Below are 19,323 nucleotides of genomic sequence, written 5' to 3'. Positions count from 1 at the left end.
AGCCACATGCAGTAAACTGAAATTAGATCCTTATATATCACCCTGCACCATCATCAATTCAAAATGCATGAAAGACCTCCATGTAAGATGGTAAAATGTGAAACTATTACAGCAAAGGGTGGGTAAAGAAAATGCCAGGGCTCCTAGGCACAGATCAGAACCTTATAAGTAAAGATTCAGAATCCAGAAACACAGAAAATAAGATTCTGGATAAATGAGATTGCATCAAACGTTGAAGTTTCTGAATGGGAAAGGACTCAGATAGCAAGCTAAATAGCATGCCCACAGAATGGGAGAATATTTTTACCAGCTATAGATCAGACAGGGCATAAAATTCCAGAATACACTGAGAACTCCAAAGATTACACCCTCCAAAAATAAACCCTCAAAGAAACAACAACCCAGTTAATAAGTGAGATAATGACTTAGACACTTCTCAGAAGAAGACACATGAACAAATGTTCAATATATCTGGCCATAAAGAAAATGCAAATCAAAACAATACTGAGATCCTACCTCATTCCAGTTAAAATGGCCATCACCGAGAAAACTAATAGTAACAAATGCTAGTGAGAATGCAACCGGACGGGAACTCTATTATACTGTTGAAAGAAATGTAAACTTGTTCGACCACTCTGGAAAGCAGTATGAAGGTAAAGAAAGAAAGAAAATAAGAAAGAAAGAAAGAAAGAAAGAAAGAAAGAAAGAAAGAAAGAAAGAAAGAAAGAAAGAAAGAAAGAAAGAAAGAAAGAAAGAAAGAAAAAAGAAAGAAAGAAAGAAAGAAAGAAAGAAAGAATGAAAGAAAGAATGAAAGAAAGAAAGAAAGAAAGAAAGGGAGGGAAGAAGGGAGAGAGGGGGGAGAGAGAGGGAGGGAGGAAGGGAGGGAGGGAGGAAGGGAGGGAGGGAGGGACGGAAGGAAGGAAGGAAGGAAGGAAGGAAGGAAGGAAGGAAGGAAGGAAGGAAGGAAAGGAAAGAAAAAAAACTACACACAGAACTACCATATGACCCAGCAATTCCACTCCTGGGGATTTATCCAAGAGAACACAAACAAGGCTAATGTAATGTCTTCTTTTGCTTTTCTTGAAGTTCAGTAGTCCCTTAGTGGGGGTCAAGGCTTGGGCTTATCCTCCTGTCCTCTCCTGTCCTCTCCTGTCCTCTCCTGTCCTCTCCTGTCCTGTCCTCTCCTCTCCTCCCCTCCCCTCCCCTCCCCTCTCCTCCCCTCCCCTCCCCTCTCTTCTTCTCCTTTACTCTCTTCTTTCTTCTCTCCTCCCATTTCCCCCTTCTCTCCTTCCTCTTTGCTTTCTTTTCCTCCTACCCATCTCCTCCTCCTCTTTCTCTTTCTTCTCTTCAGGTATGGGTGTATTATGTTAGCTTCTACTAGATTGAAACCTGCAAAAGTTAGGAACTATAATTTCTATTCCTCCCTTATAGACTTCCCTTGTCTCTCTCTCTCCTCTCTTGCTCCTAAATCCCTCTCCTCTTCTCCCTCTCCCTCTTCCTTCCTCTCTTCCATCCTCATCATTTAGCATATGTCTTTTAAGGGACACACTGTAATCATTGTGAATATTTAGGAAACCAATCAGAACAGCACCCAAAAGCAGAGCAAAAACAGTATGCCTCTAAGCTGAAGATTGCATTTCAATTTTCAAATTTGATCACCAATGACTATATACTTTTAGAACTGTATAGGAAGAAAACATCTGAATAATTTGTTGAAAGCTCTTGTTGTGGAACACTTGATAAGTAAAACAACATTAAGTGCAGTCCTTGAGTGTTGTACAATAAACATTTCAGCAGACACTTCTGCCTTTGATCAGCTCCTCCTGAATTCCATGTGATTCCCAAGAGAACGATCATCATTCTATAGTTCTGGTTTATCAGGTGCCTAAATTTGTCAGAGGCTTCACATGTATGCTCATTTAAACACCACAGCTGTGCAAAGGTAGATACTCTGTACTATCCATATTATTAAAGAAAAAGGAGCCAGGCACCCATGGTTCACACCTGTAATCCCAGTTACTCAGGAGGCTGAGATCCGAGGATTGTAGTTCAAAGCTAGCCTGGGCAGGAAAATCCGTGAAACTCTTATATCCAATTAACCAGCAGAATACCAAAAGTGGCACTGTGGCTCAAAGTGGTAGAGCACTAGCTTTGAGCTGAAGAGCCTAAGCCCACCACTCAGGCCCAGAGTTCAAGACCCACAAATGATAAAAAAGAAAGGAAAGAAAAGAAAAAGAAAAAGGAGAATCTGAGAAGTTCCATGGTTTGAAAAAGTTATTTTGTTTATTCCTAGAAAATGACATTTCTGGGACTTATAAGCCAGTTCTGACTCCTAAATCTGGTCTCCTGCCACCATATCACACTGTGTTGCTAACGAATACCAAATATTAGTAGTAAAACTTACTAGGAATGCCTGTGGGATTCCTAATCTCTAGAGTAAATATAAATTTATTGAGAATTTATTTAATTCATCTCACCCACACTAGCATTGTTGGAAGTGTTGGTTTTGGACTTGAACTCAGGGCCTGGGCACTATCCCTTACCTGTTTTGCTCAAAGATGGCATTCTAGCGCTTGAGCCACAACTCCAATTCTTGCTTTTTTGCTGGTTAGTTGTGAATAAAGAGCTTCACAGAGTTTCCTGAGATCCACAAATCTCAACCTCCTCAGTAGGTAGGATTAGAGGTGTGAGCCACCAGCACTCAGCTCACCCTATCAAGTTATATGAAGGAACTGAAGATCAAAGGAAAGAGGTGTGTTTTGCCAAGGCCTCACAATTAGCCAATAAAGATAACTTGCCCTAGATAACTTGTCTGTCTCCATTATCCAATTTCCCAGATATACAGAGGCATAGCCTGCAATGATGCTGAAAACTAGCAGCCCCACAAACACAGAAAGGGACATTTTAAAAATAATTTATATTATTTGACCTATCTTCTGATTCCTTGGAAAATTCAATTTTAGGGATGTATTTATCTGTACTCAGATGTTTCTCAGTATTAATAGTTCCCACAGTGGGAGAATTTGTAAAAAAAAAAATTTTTAATAGGCAATGGCAATAAACCACCCCTATACCTCCTCCTTGCGGTACTCTCATATACTCCTTTGTATTATTTCATCCATGAGTGTATTTATGTTACCTCCCTCTAGATTGCAAACTCCTAAAAGGTAGGAACTGTAATTTCTCTTCCTCCCTTACAGACTTCTGCAGAATGCTAGACTATCGGGCTTTATAGTAAGCATTTAACTGACTAGATGTTTGGGGCAGCAGCAGAGACCATTTTTTTTTACCTTTTTAAGAGAGCAACTTCCCTGGTTACATAGTGGAGTGAACAGGCAGTGTATCTCTTATGAATAGTGACCAAAATTTGGGAAATAGGATGTGCTTGGAACAGTCTTTATGTGTTTTTACTGAAGTATTACTAAATCTGCACTTCTGAATATATAGATGGATATAACTATGGAAGTCCAGAGAAAGAAGGTTCCTGGGTCCCAGGCACATTGGTAATAGAGCTAGCACTATTTAAACTTGTATTTAAAGTAGAAAATATGTATGGATATTATAAATTTTCAAATTATGGAAGGTAAAAGAGTGAAAAACAATCTCCCATTCCAAAGAAATTCAGTTCTCTTACAGCCAAAATAACTATTTACTATTACAAAGTTTTAACATTTATAAATTAATAATTTATATTTAGTATATTTTCTTTCAATTTATGCTTATAAATACAGCATATACTTTTATAAACATATGAAAATACATTTTCCTTCATCACACTAGTGTTCAATACTGTTTTGTATCTTGTTTTATTTTAAATTTACACTACACCTTATAGATTATTCTATATTAGTATAAATGGAACATTTTAATGGACATTGTATATGGCTGTATCATAGTTTATTAATTAGTCTTCTATTGGTGGGTATCTAGGTTGTTTTGAGTATTGTGCTATTACAGAAAAAGCTGCCCTGAATATGTGTGTGTATGTATATATACAGCAAACATATGTTGGGCTAAAGTGTGTATGTATATGTGTATGTATGAGTGTATAAGAGATTTTACCCATGTTTCCTCTACAAAGGTTATAAAGTTATCACACAAACTTTGGGTTTAACAAAATTAATCACTGTATTAGTAACTATTCATTTAACAAAAGGATTATTACCTTGATCTTGCTAAAATGTTCTGCACATAAGTTCTCTAAATAATCCTTACTATAGACTTAAATGATACTTTAGCTTAAGGAAATTTTATTGTACACTGACTGCTCATGAACACACTTAATTGTGTAACACATATGAAGTTGCAATGTATTTTAAAATGCAACTAAGTTTATATTGGCTGTGATTGCAACCATATAACTAAGTCCCAGAGATTCATTTGGCTGGACATGTAGGGTAAAATGAACCAGGGGGTCAGATCCAGCTAAAAAGGATTAAATCTACCCAAGAAAAGAACTCTAAATTTGCATTCTAGGGCCTGAGCTAATTTTCAGTGTTTGCTCATTTCCATGGTGTTATTGTTATTATCATGGCTACTTTGAAACTACTATGACTGTGATAACAAAATATGAATTGAGGAAGAGATGTTCACAATCATTTTTGAAAGTCAGTACAAGCCAGCTCAAAGGTAGCTTGAGAACATAAATCTTGGTCTGTTCTAATGTCAGATGATCTTGACAAAAGAGCTGAGCCATTCCTCTTGGTGCTTTCTTCCATGAGACTGGATCCTGTACTTCTCCCAGGTGGTCTAACCAGATCTCAACTGAAGAACGCTATCTGTTTGGTATTCCCATCTTCTTTAACTTAGTAGCTTGAACCTCAACAGTCCATAGAAGAGAAATGTCAGATATGATTTCAGTGCCAAATATTCATCTTGGTATTAATCTAGTGTCAGCTATAAAACTCTATGAGAAGTGACTACCTGAAGGGTTCAAAAGCAGCAGTCCCCCACCCCCCAGGCTAAGCATTAGAAAAGCATCAGAAGAACTTTGTTAAAATCATATTTCTGACAATTTATCTCCAATCATTTAGAACTACCAGGATGAAGATCAGGCATCAATAGTTTGTAAACTCTCCTCCTCTGATTCTTATTGACAGCCAAGTTTGATAATTACTGCCTTATGCAACCTGGTCTTATTTATTCAACTTCTGCTATCTTCCATCCTTTATCATATGCCAGCCACACTGGCTACCTCATCTTGAGAATGTTATGCCCATATACATGGTCCTATATAGATATTAGGCTGATTCTTATCAGTCAATTCAGAGCACTCTGGACAGGAGCTACTCCTTTTTTTAGAGAAGCATGTTGGTTTCTGAAAGAGAAAATATTTAGATCTAAGAAAGCTGAGATGGAGAAAGCAAGCTAGGAGCACAAACTGGCTTCAGTTCTTTTGGAGTCATATTCAATAGACTGAGATTCGCAGAAAAATTCTGTTAATAGAAAATTCCTGAGCCTAGCTTTCATGGATCACTATTGTTCTCTTAGTGTGGCCCATATTCCTTGTTTGTTATAGATTAAGATAACTGAGGGTAAACGAGAATTGGAGACATACATAAGGTCACACAATGATTTAGCAAGGCTAGTCATCAAATCTTCTGCCTTCTAGTTCTTCCTCTTTTTCCAGTTTTGCTCTGTCTTTGAAGCACAGAGCCAGGCCCCATTTCAGAGGACACATTACACTGAACTCAACCCTACACCCAGGTAATATACACTTAACTTCTTTTCCTGCTTCTGCCTCCTACTGCCTGTGAGTCATTCTGTGTCTCTGAGTTCTATTTTTCGCATCTCTAAAATAAGGATTATGGGGCTGGGGATATGGCCTACTGGCAAGAGTGCTTGCTTGCCTCATATACATGAGGCCCTGGGTTCAATTCCCCAGCACCACATATACAGAAAATGGCCAGAAGTGGCGCTGTGGCTCAAGTGGCAGAGTGCTATCCTTGAGCAAAAAGAAGCCAGGGACAGTGCTCAGGCCCTGAGTCCAAGGCCCAGGACTGGCAAATAAATAAATAAATAAATAAATAAATAAATAAATAAATAAATAAATAAATAAATAAATAAATGAATAAATAAAAGTAGAAAGCATATGGACACTGCATCAAAATTGGATTGGTGTTAATAAGTGCTCAGTATCCCATGTTTCCTGATATATGAATTGACGATAAGGTATATATCCTCTCTACTTTGAAAAAAGACTTAGTGAGTTAATTAATATGAAGATAATTTGAAGATAATAAAGCACATGTGCAGAGAACATGGTGGGTAGGAGCGTGGAATTTTTGTTTTATCACAATCATTGACTCATATAATTCTGGGTCTATCCTGCTCCCCGGATGTGTTTCTGCATCTGGAAAGTTGGTTAGATACTCTCTGCAGAGTTCCTTGTTTGATCTGACATCCAGGAGTTTATTATTTAACTAACAGTAATAGATAAGATCTGTATGATGCTTTGCACCTTATACATTTTTCCATCTATTATCATACATTAGATTAGCATCAGACTGCTAGGACTGACAATGAGGCATCTGGATTTTTTAATCTGGTTTTGACATTTATACATGATGTGACCTTAAGAAGCTTCTTCTATTTTTCAAAATCGCAGTTTATCAATCTGTAAAATAAGGGGTGTAAATGTTGGAATAAATCAACAAGTCTCTATGCTAATACACTGTCTTAAGGGAGTACACCTTTCAGAGTTTTTCCTAAAGTATACCATGAAGCTGTATCATCATAAAAAGGGAAAATAGGGTGGTTTTGCAAAAGTTTCAAATTTCCTTTGCTTCAGGCAGATAAGATTTACTTTTATCTGTTTTATATATAGGCCTCTATTGTTGGGGTCAGCTGTACCTTTAAGGGGCCACAGCTGACCTTGGCCTGCCCCTCCCCGCTCTGGGGCAGCACATGTGTAATGGAGGACACAGTAGAAACCCATCCTTAGGGTGCTGGGGCTCTGCCCCCGAGGGAGGTCCCCTGACATCACTTGATGGACACTTCTAGTGCCCAATATGTTCTCCCTTTCCCTGTGCCCGCCTTTGGGGTATATCTGGGGGCCTCCTCATTTGAATAAAGTAGAACATCCCAGAGATGTCTCCGAAAACTCCACGCACCAGCGTCTTCCTTGGGCTCGCCGGCATTGGGGTTTCGCACCCACAAGCGCCCCAAGGCTAAACCCGGGACCCCACTCCCACGTCTGTTACCCTACCGGCCAGAGGGGGCGTGAGAGTTGGTATGGATCCCCCGCCAAATAGATAGGTAAGCCCAGGACCCTTTCCCACGTGTTGGGAAGAGCTAAGCCCGGCAAATTCAACAACCCCAACACTCCATGTCATATTTGATTTGTACAAAGGGTTCAGTTGAAAAGAAAAAAAAAATACCCTTGGTTAGTTCTAATTGTTCTTACATCACATATATAAGTGATACCATATAGCATTTGTCATGTGCCTGGCTTATTTCACTTAACAGTGTACTCCATGTTTATTCATGATGTCACAAATGACAGGATTTCCTTCTTTTGTAAAGCTAGATGGCATTCCAATCTGTATATGTACTACATTGAATTTATCCATTCATCCAATAATGAACACTTTTTTCCATATTATAGCAATTAAAAGTAATGCTGAAAAGAGGTCAGATTCACAAAGGCTGAGAGTAGAATGGCTGGGAGTAGATAGGAGAAAATGGTCATGTTGGTGAGAGTCCAAAAATTGCGGTTAGACAAAAAAAACTAGTAATTTGCTGCACAACATGTAATCATAATTAATAACTAGGTATATTAAAAAACTGATAAAGAAAAAGAGGACATTTTGAACATTCTCACAACAAAAACATAATTTGGTAAAGCAGTGGATATTACCTAGATTTAATCATTTTACAATACATATATCCAAATATCACATCATATCTCTTAATCTATATAATTATTTCTCATTTCAAAATGTTTTAAAAACGATGATTTGTAAGGCCTTAGATATTAAAAATGAGATCCAACCAAGTGTACTGTTTTGTAACTTCGTTTTTGTTGTTTTAACAAACTAGTATATTATAAACATACTGAAAATTACAAAAAACGACATTGAGATCATCAATAATAACTGCACAGTGTTCCCTTGCATGAATATGGAATAATTTTATTTAATCATTCCCCTGATGTTAGACATTTAAATGTTTCAAAAGCTCCCTCTTTAAATAATGTTACGATGAATTTCTTTTGTACCTTTCTGGTTATTTTCTTATGAAATATTCCTAGAAGTGGAATTTCTAGAAAAAGGTTATGTACATTTTTAATTATTTGAATAATATTATACAATTGCTTTCTGAAGAATTTATACTTCCAACAACAAAAGCTCTTCATCAACACCTAATATTTAATCTTTGCCAATTGGGCTTGTTAAAAGTGATCATTTGTCTTTCAGTGATTCCTAGGGAGAATAAGCCATTTTCTTATGTTTATCAGTCATTTGTATTTCTTCATGTAATTGCCTATTTGTTCAATTGTCAATTTTTCTACTGTATTGTATCTTGTGATATCAAAGATATTTTTAAGTCGATCATGGGGATTGAACTCTGGGCCTGGATGCTGTCCCTGAGCTCTTCAACTCAAGGCTAGTGTTCTACCACTTGAGCCACAGAGCCACTTGATATCAAAGATATCGACCATTGATTTCATATATGTGATGGTACCAATTTTTCTTAATGTGTGGTTTGTCTTTGTATTTATTATGGTGCCTATGTAACATAAGTAATTCAAATATTTTCTAGTGAAATCTGTAGTTATTGTTATTTATGTATTCTTTGTTGTTGTGCCTTTAAAAATCCATTTGCAGCATTTTTATTTATTTTTCACCTGTTTTATAAAAGTACTTAAGTGATTTACTTGTTTTTTCTTATAAAAATTTGAAATTTATTTTGATTTTAACTAGTAATATTTTTTCCAAATGATAAACCAATTGCTCTGACACCGTTTAGTGAATAATCCATTCGTTATTCACTGAACTGAAATGATGTATTTCTTATACTATGTATGTTTGGGCTTTTCTGCTTTCTTCTGCTAATTGACCTATACTGAAGTCAATACCAAACTACTTTAATTTTATAGTGTAATAATACTTTAAATACCTAGTGGAAAAAGTCTTACCACACTTCTTTTCACTATTATCTTGGCCTTGTCACATGTTTTATTCTTCCAGATAAACTTTGGGATTATTTTATCAATACTTGGCTTATGTTGTACTTTTATGGAATTTATTGGGAGAGAAGTGAAATTTTGTAATACTAAATCTCATTTAGGGGCCTGGAACATATTGCCTTTGATGCAAGGCTTCTTTTACATACCTTAGTGGATTCTTTATTTTGTTCATAGATTCCTCATTAATACTTTCTATATAAAGTGTAAAAAATTCTACATTCTACTCAGGAGGCTGAGATCTGAGGATGGAGATTTGAAGCCAGTCCTAGCAGGAAAGTCTGAGTAGCTCTTATTTCTGGTTCACCAGCAAAAAGCTAGAAGTAGGACTGTGGCTCCAGTAGTAGAGCTCCAGCCTTGAGTGAAAAATCTGAGACAGCACCCTGGCCCTGTGTTTAACCTCCAGTACTTGAGCACAAAAATAAGTTCTACATTCTCTCTGGATTAATAATGAAGATGATAGAGTGACTATTTCTTCATTTACTTGATGAATATTGGGTAATTCCTTTGCCCTCTGGCACTGCAAATGATTTTTTTTAGAATGAACACATGGAAAGAAGCTTAATCCAACATTGAGTTCAACTTGTATTACATAGAAACAGCAGGAGCTGACCCCTTTCCAAAACACACACACACACACACACACACACACACACACACACACATACACACACACAAAAGGAGGGAGGGAGAGAGAGAGAGAGAGAGAGAGAGAGAGAAAGAAAGAAAGAGAGAAGTTGAATAACTTGTAGATTTAAAAAGAAATCTAAAGGCTACCCCATGGTCTCAGTTCATGCTGGGGCTTTGAATGGTCCTTATGGTTTACAATGAAAGAATAGGACCATGAAGAAAAGACATAGTCAAGAATTTCCAGAGCCAACCTGCATGCACCATACCTCATGCCAGCCCGTTATGTGATCACTTAAAATAGTCAAACATTTAACGTTGTTACAGCTCTTGTGTGGCCTTGCATATCTTAGCATAAGAGAAGATTTTTGTACTTTGCCAACCATTTCACAATGACATTTTGTGAATCTTGATTATAGGTTGTTGATAGTATTTTACAGCTGAAATTCAGCAGCGTCAAAGAGCTGAGTTAATTTCTTGTAGTATCTGATGTGAGAGAGCTGGACAGGAGTTTGTATCCTCTGTGCTAATTATTCAGTCACCTAGAAACATGGGACCATCTAGAACTACCTTGGAGCAGTCTCAGACCCCAATTACATACTTCACTGACACCTAAGTATAGAGGAGGCACTCACAGGGCCATGGTATCTGTGAAAAGGGACAAAAAGTAATAGGGATTTTGAATTTAATAAGAGTATATTACATACATGTGTGGGATATCAAAATTAATCCCTTTTGTATCATTAATAAATGGTTTAAAAAAAACATGCTTTGACACACTCAGAATGCTTTATCTTCAGACTGTAACTACCCACAATCATGTTTCCATTGGATGCAGTTGTCAGATTTGGTACTGTCTCTACCATCACCTTGCTACGAATGAAAGAATCTCAATAATCTGTGTCCATTTTCATACCTGAGGAATCAAGTCTCATATTGAAGCTCTTTACAACACAGAGGTTCTGTTCCTAGTAAGATCTGATGGGTCAGAGATAGTAGGCAAAGAATAAGTTTCTTGGAGGAAGAGTCTTGGAATCTAGAGATACAATGGAATGGAAAAGACAGAATAACTAACTTTCAGGGGTGCTATAGAGATGATTCAAGCCTTACATGGAGGAGTGGGAGTGATATGATCAGACAGTGCTTAAAAATCTTCCTAATATCTTAGATTCACAGCCATATCATAGGCTGTGATTTAGAGAAAATCAAAGATATGATGTCAGGCTGATCAATAGCCCTGATAAATACAGATTTTAAAAAATCCTTAACAAAGTACTGGTAAACCAAATTCAAGAGCATATTAAAAAGAAAATTCACCATGATCAAATGGGATTCATTCTTGGGATGCAAGAAAAGTTTGACATCTGCAGCTCAGCAAATGTGATAGCACATCAACAAAAAGACAAAAACAGATGAACATCATAGTACAGTCAGAAATCCTTTGATAAAATTCAACATCACCTCATGATAAAAATCTCAACAATTTATATATAAAAGGAATGCTCTGCAAAACAAAATAAAGATCATATATGACAAACGTATAGGTAAATCACAATCAATGGTGACAAGCCTTCAGTATTTCTAAGATCAGTAACGACATGAGGAAGCCCACTTTCAGCACTTCTATTCAACATTAATACTGTAATCTGTAGTTGAGTTCATCTTGATGATTCCCATTTTCTTTATCATATAAAGGGATATCTAACAATCCTGCTATACTTACTTTGTACAAAATTACTAGTACTTCAAAACAAATCAAATCAGCTGGGGATATGGCCTAGTGGCAAGAGTGCCTTCCTTATATACATGAGGCCCTGGGTTCGATTCCCCAGCACCACATATACAGAAAATGGCCAAAAGTGGTGCTGTGGCTCAAGTGGCAGAGTGCTAGCCTTGAGCAAAAAGAAGCCAGGGACGGTGCTCAGGCCCTGAGTCCAAGCCCCAGGACGGGCCAAAAAAAAAAAAAAAAAAAAAGAACAAAACAAATCAAATCAAATGTTAGGAATTATTGTTACTGTTATTAAGAACCCTAAAACCAGCCAGGTGTTGGTGACTGTAATCCTAGTGACCTGTAATCCTAGCTACTCAGGAGACTGAGATGTGAGGATCGCAGTTCAAAGCAAACCTGGGCAGGAAAGTCCCTGGGAGTTTTGTCTCCAATTAACCACCAGGAAACCAGAAGTGGTGCTGTGGCTCCAGTGGTAGAGCCCTAGCCTTGAGCTGAAGAGCTCAGGGACAGTGCCCAGGCTGACAGTTCAAGCCCCATGACAGACAAAAGAAGGAAGGAAGGAAGGAAGGAAGGAAGGAAGGAAGGAAGGAAGGAAGGAAGGAAGGAAGGAAGGAAGGAAGGAAGGAAGGAAGGAAGGAAGGAAGGAAGGAAGGAAAAGAAAAGAAAGGAGAGAGAGAGAGAGAGAGAGAGAGAGAGAAGAAGCGGGAAAGGGAGAGAGACCCCCTAAAACCTTTGGGTAGAGAAACAGAATCAATAGTAAAGTAATAGAATCTCAAGGGTATTACACTGGCTCTGACAGCTTTGGTTAAAGTTATAATTCAGATAGAAGAAATATAGTGGGGAGGCTTTTAGATCTATCCCTTACCTCTGTCCATAATCCAAATTGTGTAGGTAAGTCATGGTCTTATTTTCAGGAATTCCACAGTGTACATTCTCCCTCCCTCCCTCTCTCTCTCTCTCTCTCTCTCTCTCTCTCTCTCTCTCTCTCTCTCTCTCTCTCTCTCTCTCTCTCTCTCTCACACACACACACACACACACACTTCCTATATATTAATTAATACAAGCATGAATTGACATTTATACTTAAGAATACTGTTACACCCAGATTGGATACAACTTGCAAAATTAATGCCTCTTTAAAATTACATGATTTTTCTGGAGGAATTTAGAAAACAGCAAGAAATACCTCTAGATGCAAAATGTACTATTAGATACCATCCCAAAAATACAAGTAAAGGTACAAGAAACCATTGTTTCATATAATTCATTGCTTACCAGTTGTACTTAAGCCATTTAGATAAAGGCTGCAAATATACTACATATGAAACCAAAACATCCTTCAAGACCCGCTGGATTGGAAAATGTTGATTTATTTTTAGAAGTAGAATCTAGATTTTCTAGCCCAATTCATTTCATGATATCAATGGGGTATGGAGAAGGAAAGTAATTTGTCCAAAATCATGCAATGAGTTAGTGATAAGGCTGAACAAGTATTCAGATTTTGTGACTTCCAGCCCCAGAGCTCTTATGTGGGACTTGGATAATTTGTTTAGCAGATTTTCTTGTATAACCTGAACCCCTAGTATGATGCCTGTCATTTAACACGTTTTATATCACTTTATTTTAAAACAAAATATACCAAAAAGTATGACTAAAGAAATGATATGAGTTCCAAATTGAACAAACTTTTTTTTTGTCATGGGGCTTGAACTCTAGGCTTGGGTACTGTCCCTGAGCTCTTCAGCTCAAGGCTAGCACTCTATCACTTAAGCCACAGCACCACTTCCCATTTTCTGGTGGTTAACTAGAGTCTCAGGGACTTTCCTGCTCAGGCTGGCTTTGAACCTCGATCCTCAGAGCTTAGCCTCCTGAGTGGCTAAGATTACAGGCGTGAGCCACCAGCGCCTGGCCCAATTTTATGTTTTGGGAATTTTTTCTCCACTGTAACGTCTCTCATGCCACATGTTGGTTTTCTTTCAGAATACTTTCCATAGAGCTAGTGCTCTATTGCAGATGCGATTTTTTTAAGACATCAAGTACTTCAAACTTGTGTTTATTTCAAGAACCGATGTGATGAGCTACTCTTGAGCAATACAGTAATGCCACTACTGTGGGTATCTCACTTGTAGAATACACAGAGAACTGGAACTGAACCCACTGGAATTGGATCTAACATGTGACTTTAAAATTTGACACCCGAAGACTACATGGTACTCATAGTATCTCATTTTGTGTCCCCATTTTGCATTCTTCAGTGTACAGCAGAAACAAAGCTATTAGCATATTGGGTGTTTTATCTATGCAAATAGAATCCCTTGGTAAGGGTAGAGTACTGGCCTTAGCCAGGCATCAGTGGTTAGTGTCTGTAGTACTAACTATACAGGAGGCTGAGACCTGAAGGACTACTTTTGAAAATAAGCCAAGACAGAAAAGTTCTTGAAATTCCAACTCCAGTTAACCAGCAAAATGCTGGATTTGAGGCATGGCTCAAGTGATAGAACACCTTCTATGAGCAAGCCAATCAAATGTGAGGCCCTGAGATCAAGTTATGGTGCCAGCACAAAATTAAAGGAAAGAAAGTAAAGCAAAAAGAAACACTACTGGCCAGGATGCCATGGTGTTCTCATTTGATAAATGAATGTGATCATAGTCTCTAGCTCAAAGCTCTGGTACAATTTACTCAGAAAGTATCAGAACCCCTTACACAGGCTTAGTTTGTAATAAGTGTCCAGTGAATAACAGTATTCTCTTCAAAGACCTTTAATTTGATGAGATTCTTCATGCCAATCACTGTCCCAGAATTCAACCTTGGAATGAAAAGACTGTGTGGATGTGATTTTTTTAAAGTATCTTTATACCCAGCATTTTTTTTTTTTTTTTGGCCAGTCCTGGGCCTTGGACTCAGGGCCTGAGCACTGTCCCTGGCTTCTTCCCGCTCAAGGCTAGCACTCTGCTAGCTGAGCCACAGCGCCGCTTCTGGCCGTTTTCTGTATATGTGGTGCTGGGGAATCGAACCTAGGGCCTCGTGTATCCGAGGCAGGCACTCTTGCCACTAGGCTATATCCCCAGCCCGAAGCATTTTTTTTAATCCTTTGACAAAAGGAGGAAAGAAAGAAGATATGGGAAAGACAAGAAATGAGGATAGAAAACAAAGAAGGGAGAGAAGGGAAAAAGAGTCCTTTCTTAGAGCATAGCTAACCCTGTATTCCTGCAAGCTGCTCTTGAAAGCAGTGCTTTACTGACCTGGTTACTCCTGAATCTCCCACATAAAATAACCTTCTCTAATGGCTGCATTTCCACACATAGTCTATACATTTGAACACTTAGTGAAGGGAGAAAAACTGAGCTATAACTCAATTTGTTTGGTTGTAGGGTTTTTTGTTCCTGCTACCAAGTAGCAAGCACTCTTTCATTTTTTTGTTACTATTTTTCCCACCACAAACATTCTCCCTTTGTCAGAATAAACTTCTCCCAAATCTCAATCTATCTATAGCACTATGTATATATGAGGGGGAAATGTCAAGATCTTGAACAATGAAAAGGCAGAGTGAGGAGAATACACAAGCTCAGACCAGAGCAGGGTTGTGCACATAAGGCATTTGGCTGTTTCAGAGAAGCTAAGGATGTGTCTATTAGATGTCTATTAGGATGTCTATTAGAGCTAGTGACTCTGTGTTTACCTGGATATTCCTGTTTACCATGTGTATATTTAGTGAGTATATGCCCATGTTTATTGAGAGCATACTCTGTACCCAGATTATATTGTATGTAAAAGAAAGTATTGAGCAAAGCATCTGTTTCTGGGTGGACCTCCATGTCTTTCTTTGAGTAGCTACCATCATGATATCCTGAGGACCTTAGTGCTTGTGTGTATATGTATGTGCACGCATGTGTGTGTATGTGTCTTTGTATCTGAATTACCTGTGGTAACTACAGCTGTGTACAATGGTGATCTTTATTCTCCTACTGGCTTTGCAATACTTCCTTTTGCTGCTGTGACTCACCGTACAAAAAGTAGACTTTATCTCTGAATTTTTTATCCCACAGGATTGGGAGTATGATCACTAATGTAAAGTCAGGGATTGCAAAGATTTCTTTTTTATGGAAGTTTTGTCTGTACAGGTGTTATGAAAGATAAGCATCTTATTAGCTCAGTACAATTTTATGAATGGTTAAAAGTGTTAGTAGGAGGATATATCTGCTGGGCCATGCTAAAATGAGCAATAATTTCCTCAATTGATCATTTTCTCTTTGGTATCCTCATCTTTTACTCAAGATAGTGCATCCTATTTTAAAAACTAGTGAGTTGTTCTAATAATGGAAGTATCAGCAGAATCTGAATTGTTTCCCTCAACAACAACAAAAAAACCACCTATGAAAACTGAGTGATAAATAGCTCAATAGCTATGTACATATGATCATATAAGATGATGCTAAGTGAAATGAACTCCAAGATATGGAAACAGGAGGTGTTTCTTCGCTGTTCTTTTTAATGTACTATGTGAAGTTGTTTCTTTTTTCTTTTGTTTTTATTTCCCTATGGTTTATCCCCTCTTGTCACTGTATTTGATTTTGGTACCCTGGCTATTGTATATACATTTATGTGAATTAGGGAAGGAAAGGGGAACAACAAACTGGTGAGAAAAAAGCAAAGGGAGAACCAACGCAACAGTGATACTCACAAGACAACATGTTGGAAATGAACTTTACAACTTGGGGGAGAACTGCGGGAGGGAAAGTGGGAGAAAAATGAGGGAGGGGTAACAAGTTTGACAAGAAATATACTCACTACCTTATGTATGTAACTGGTAACTGTAACCCCTCTTTACATCACCATGATAATAAAGTCTATTAAAATGAAACAGAAAAGAAAACTGAGTGATATAGCCCAAAATTAAATGATTGGTTTTAATAGATCCTGTGAGATCAAATTGTTTGGAGCCATTTTCTATCCACTTCTATCACACACACACACACACACACACACACACACACACACACACACACACACATCTTCATGCCTTCCCCTCTAGAAATTATCAAAGAAGGAGACTTTGGAAACACATTAACAATTCTGTTATTCTTATACTTGTTTATCCAGGGAAACAGAAGTACCTGTGTGCCAGCAGAAATGATTGTACCATTGATAAATTTCGAAGGAAAAATTGTCCATCTTGTCGTCTCCGGAAATGCTATGAAGCAGGAATGACTTTGGGAGGTATGATATTTTTCTTTCTCCTGGTCCTCCCCCCACTCCTGAATGTTTCAACCTGATTTTCCTCTATGATACAGCCAATAGAACAAGCAATGCTGTTTATGCAGGTTGAGCTTTTCAGATATAATGTGGTTTTCAGACAGCCTGTGCCTTTTTAACCTTATTCTTGGGTTCAGCATAGGAGCAGGAGTGTGAAGCAAGAATCACAAGCTAACAGAGGGTAAGATTGTACATAAGGAACAGAGTTCTTCAGTGAGTATAATGAGTATAATGGTGTTTAATGGAAGCTAGAATAAACTACCTAGACTTGAGATCAGTAACAGGTGCAGGATGACCCAGGCACAGGCAGGCCATGAATACCCAGGAGTATCCTTTGGCTAACTGTTGTGTCTGTTGTAGAGCCAGCCACCTGGAATGAAAAGCTCTCTTTTCAGCCTACTAAATTGCCAAACAGGGATAATTTCCTATCCTACATCTCCGGGGGATGTGCAAACCTTTTAATCATTTCCTTTCATTTACAAACCCATTGATCATTTCCAAAAGCATTTTAGTAGTACTGTAGCTCAATAGAAGGAAGATATATCTCTTTCAAGCATGACCATCTATCATAAGGCTCTCTATCCCCTAAGCCTGTGTCTACCATGAGCACTGTCACTGTTCCAGAATGGCTTAATACCAGTTGACTGAAGCTTTTATTTTCCCTCTCCAAACTCCTCATCTATTCACATTTATATCTGTCTAGTGCCAGGGGCCTCCATATGCCTGCTGCTTCCTAAAAAATACAGCTTTCATTAGAAAAGCAAGCTCATTAGTCTACTTTGATTTAGAAATGGAACTTGAAGAAAAGGCAAACCTATTTCTGAGTGCCTGAAACCTACAGTCTCATACCTGATTATTCACTATCAGCTTGGAAAACCCAAGTACCAGGAATCCAACCCATTTTCCTCTCTCTCAAGGCTAATTTAAAGCAATTGTTCATCTTTGGTTTGCTATGGAGTATTTAATACCTCATCTGCCTGTGTGCACATTTATAGACACCAACTTGTTTCTAAATCTGGAGCAGGGCCACGTATAGTTTCTATGTAGATAATCATATCCTACCCTGCTTACAGGCTGGTAGTATTCTTTATGCAAATGAAACTACCACAAATGGATTGACCCAGACTCAATCTGACTGCAAGTCAACAGCAGCATCTCAAGCAATGTCTAGCAATTTCATCTATCATAGGCAGATGCCCTAGAAGGGCCTTTCCAAACAACCACATTGACACTCAAGTATTTGAGATAAATCACCATTGTTTTTGCTTGTTTATTGTACTCCAAAGAAATACCATGACTGTAATAGGGAGAAGACAAGATTGAACAGCAAAGAGGAATTATCTCCATATGAAGGTTGCAAGTCTAGGGAAAGGTCCTGAAACACTCACCTCTCAACTATTTAGCTTACTATGAATTATGTGTAAGGTACTGGGTTCCAGAAGAAGAACCCCATGCTTTGCCATTTACAGATAGGAATTTTAAGCTCACTTTGGTACAGATAAAGTGTATCAGTCACAAAAGTCCTCATTACATTTAGATACAAATCTAAAGACATTAGTTCCATGTCTTGGATCATGTCCTCCAATATAAAGCTATGTTATAGTCAGGTAGTGGTGCACACTTGTAATCCCAGTTCTCAGGAGGCTAAGGTAGGAGGATCAAGAGTTTGAGACTAACATGGACTACAGAGCAATTTGAGGCAAGCACTCTGCTACAGAAAGGGAGGACAGGAGGGAGGGGAGAATGAAGGAAGAAAGGGAGGGAGGGAGAGAGGGAGCGAGGGAGGAAGGGAGGAAGGAAGGAAGGAAGGAAGGAAGGAAGGAAGGAAGGAAGGAAGGAAGGAAGGAAGGAAGGAAGGAAGGAAGGAAAGAAAGAAGAAAGGAAGGAAGGAAAGAAGGGACTTGTGATCAGATTTCAGTGAACCCCTTTATAAAAGGAGTTTATATATAACAGACATTAGCAGTCAAAGGTAAATTTGTACATTAATTTATTGGAAACAATGTGGCACAATATGTTTACACATTGAATTATTGGAAAAAAGTGCTCAAATTTGGTTAACACAATGAAGATAAACCAAGAAGCCCTGTGTCTGGCTTTCATTTCAGTTCTATTCCCATATTTATTGAGTGTTACTTTGTTTTTTGTTTGTTTGTTTGTTTGTTTTTTGAGTGTTACTTTGTATAGCACTGTGCTGGTACTAAAGCTTCAGCTGACCAACCTCAAGAAATGCTCACAAGTTCCCAGGATTCTTGATGACTTTCCCATTGGAGTCAGACAGACTTAAGTAAAAAAATCAGCTCTATTACTTATTGTTTGCTTCTTCTGACACTCTGTTTGTTCATCTGTAATTCAGAGACATCATCCTGGCAGAATTATGGTGAGGATCAGATAACAAGATGAATATGAACATCTTTGATAACTGACAATGTGCTTAATAAATATAGGGCATTTATTATGACCATGACTTCACTGTCTTCACCTGAGTAGGCTCTTCATACCTCATCCTAAAGACTTTTACTTGAGTAT

At 38.0% G+C, this 19,323-nt stretch overlaps 1 protein-coding gene across 1 annotated transcript in view; it reads left to right on the top strand.

Moving 5' to 3' along the window:
* The window catches only part of Ar (androgen receptor), a 172,534-nt gene that overhangs the window by 122,762 nt on the left and 30,449 nt on the right, over window positions 1-19,323 (top strand). Inside the window, exon 3 of the mRNA XM_048336808.1 lies at window positions 16,645-16,761. Within this exon, the coding sequence (XP_048192765.1) occupies window positions 16,645-16,761 (117 nt within the window). The remainder of the gene's footprint in view (window positions 1-16,644; window positions 16,762-19,323) is intronic.

This window comes from Perognathus longimembris, chromosome 28, assembly GCF_023159225.1.
Source record: "Perognathus longimembris pacificus isolate PPM17 chromosome 28, ASM2315922v1, whole genome shotgun sequence".
NCBI lineage: Eukaryota > Metazoa > Chordata > Mammalia > Rodentia > Heteromyidae > Perognathus > Perognathus longimembris.
This window is presented reverse-complemented; position numbering and strand designations above follow the sequence as displayed.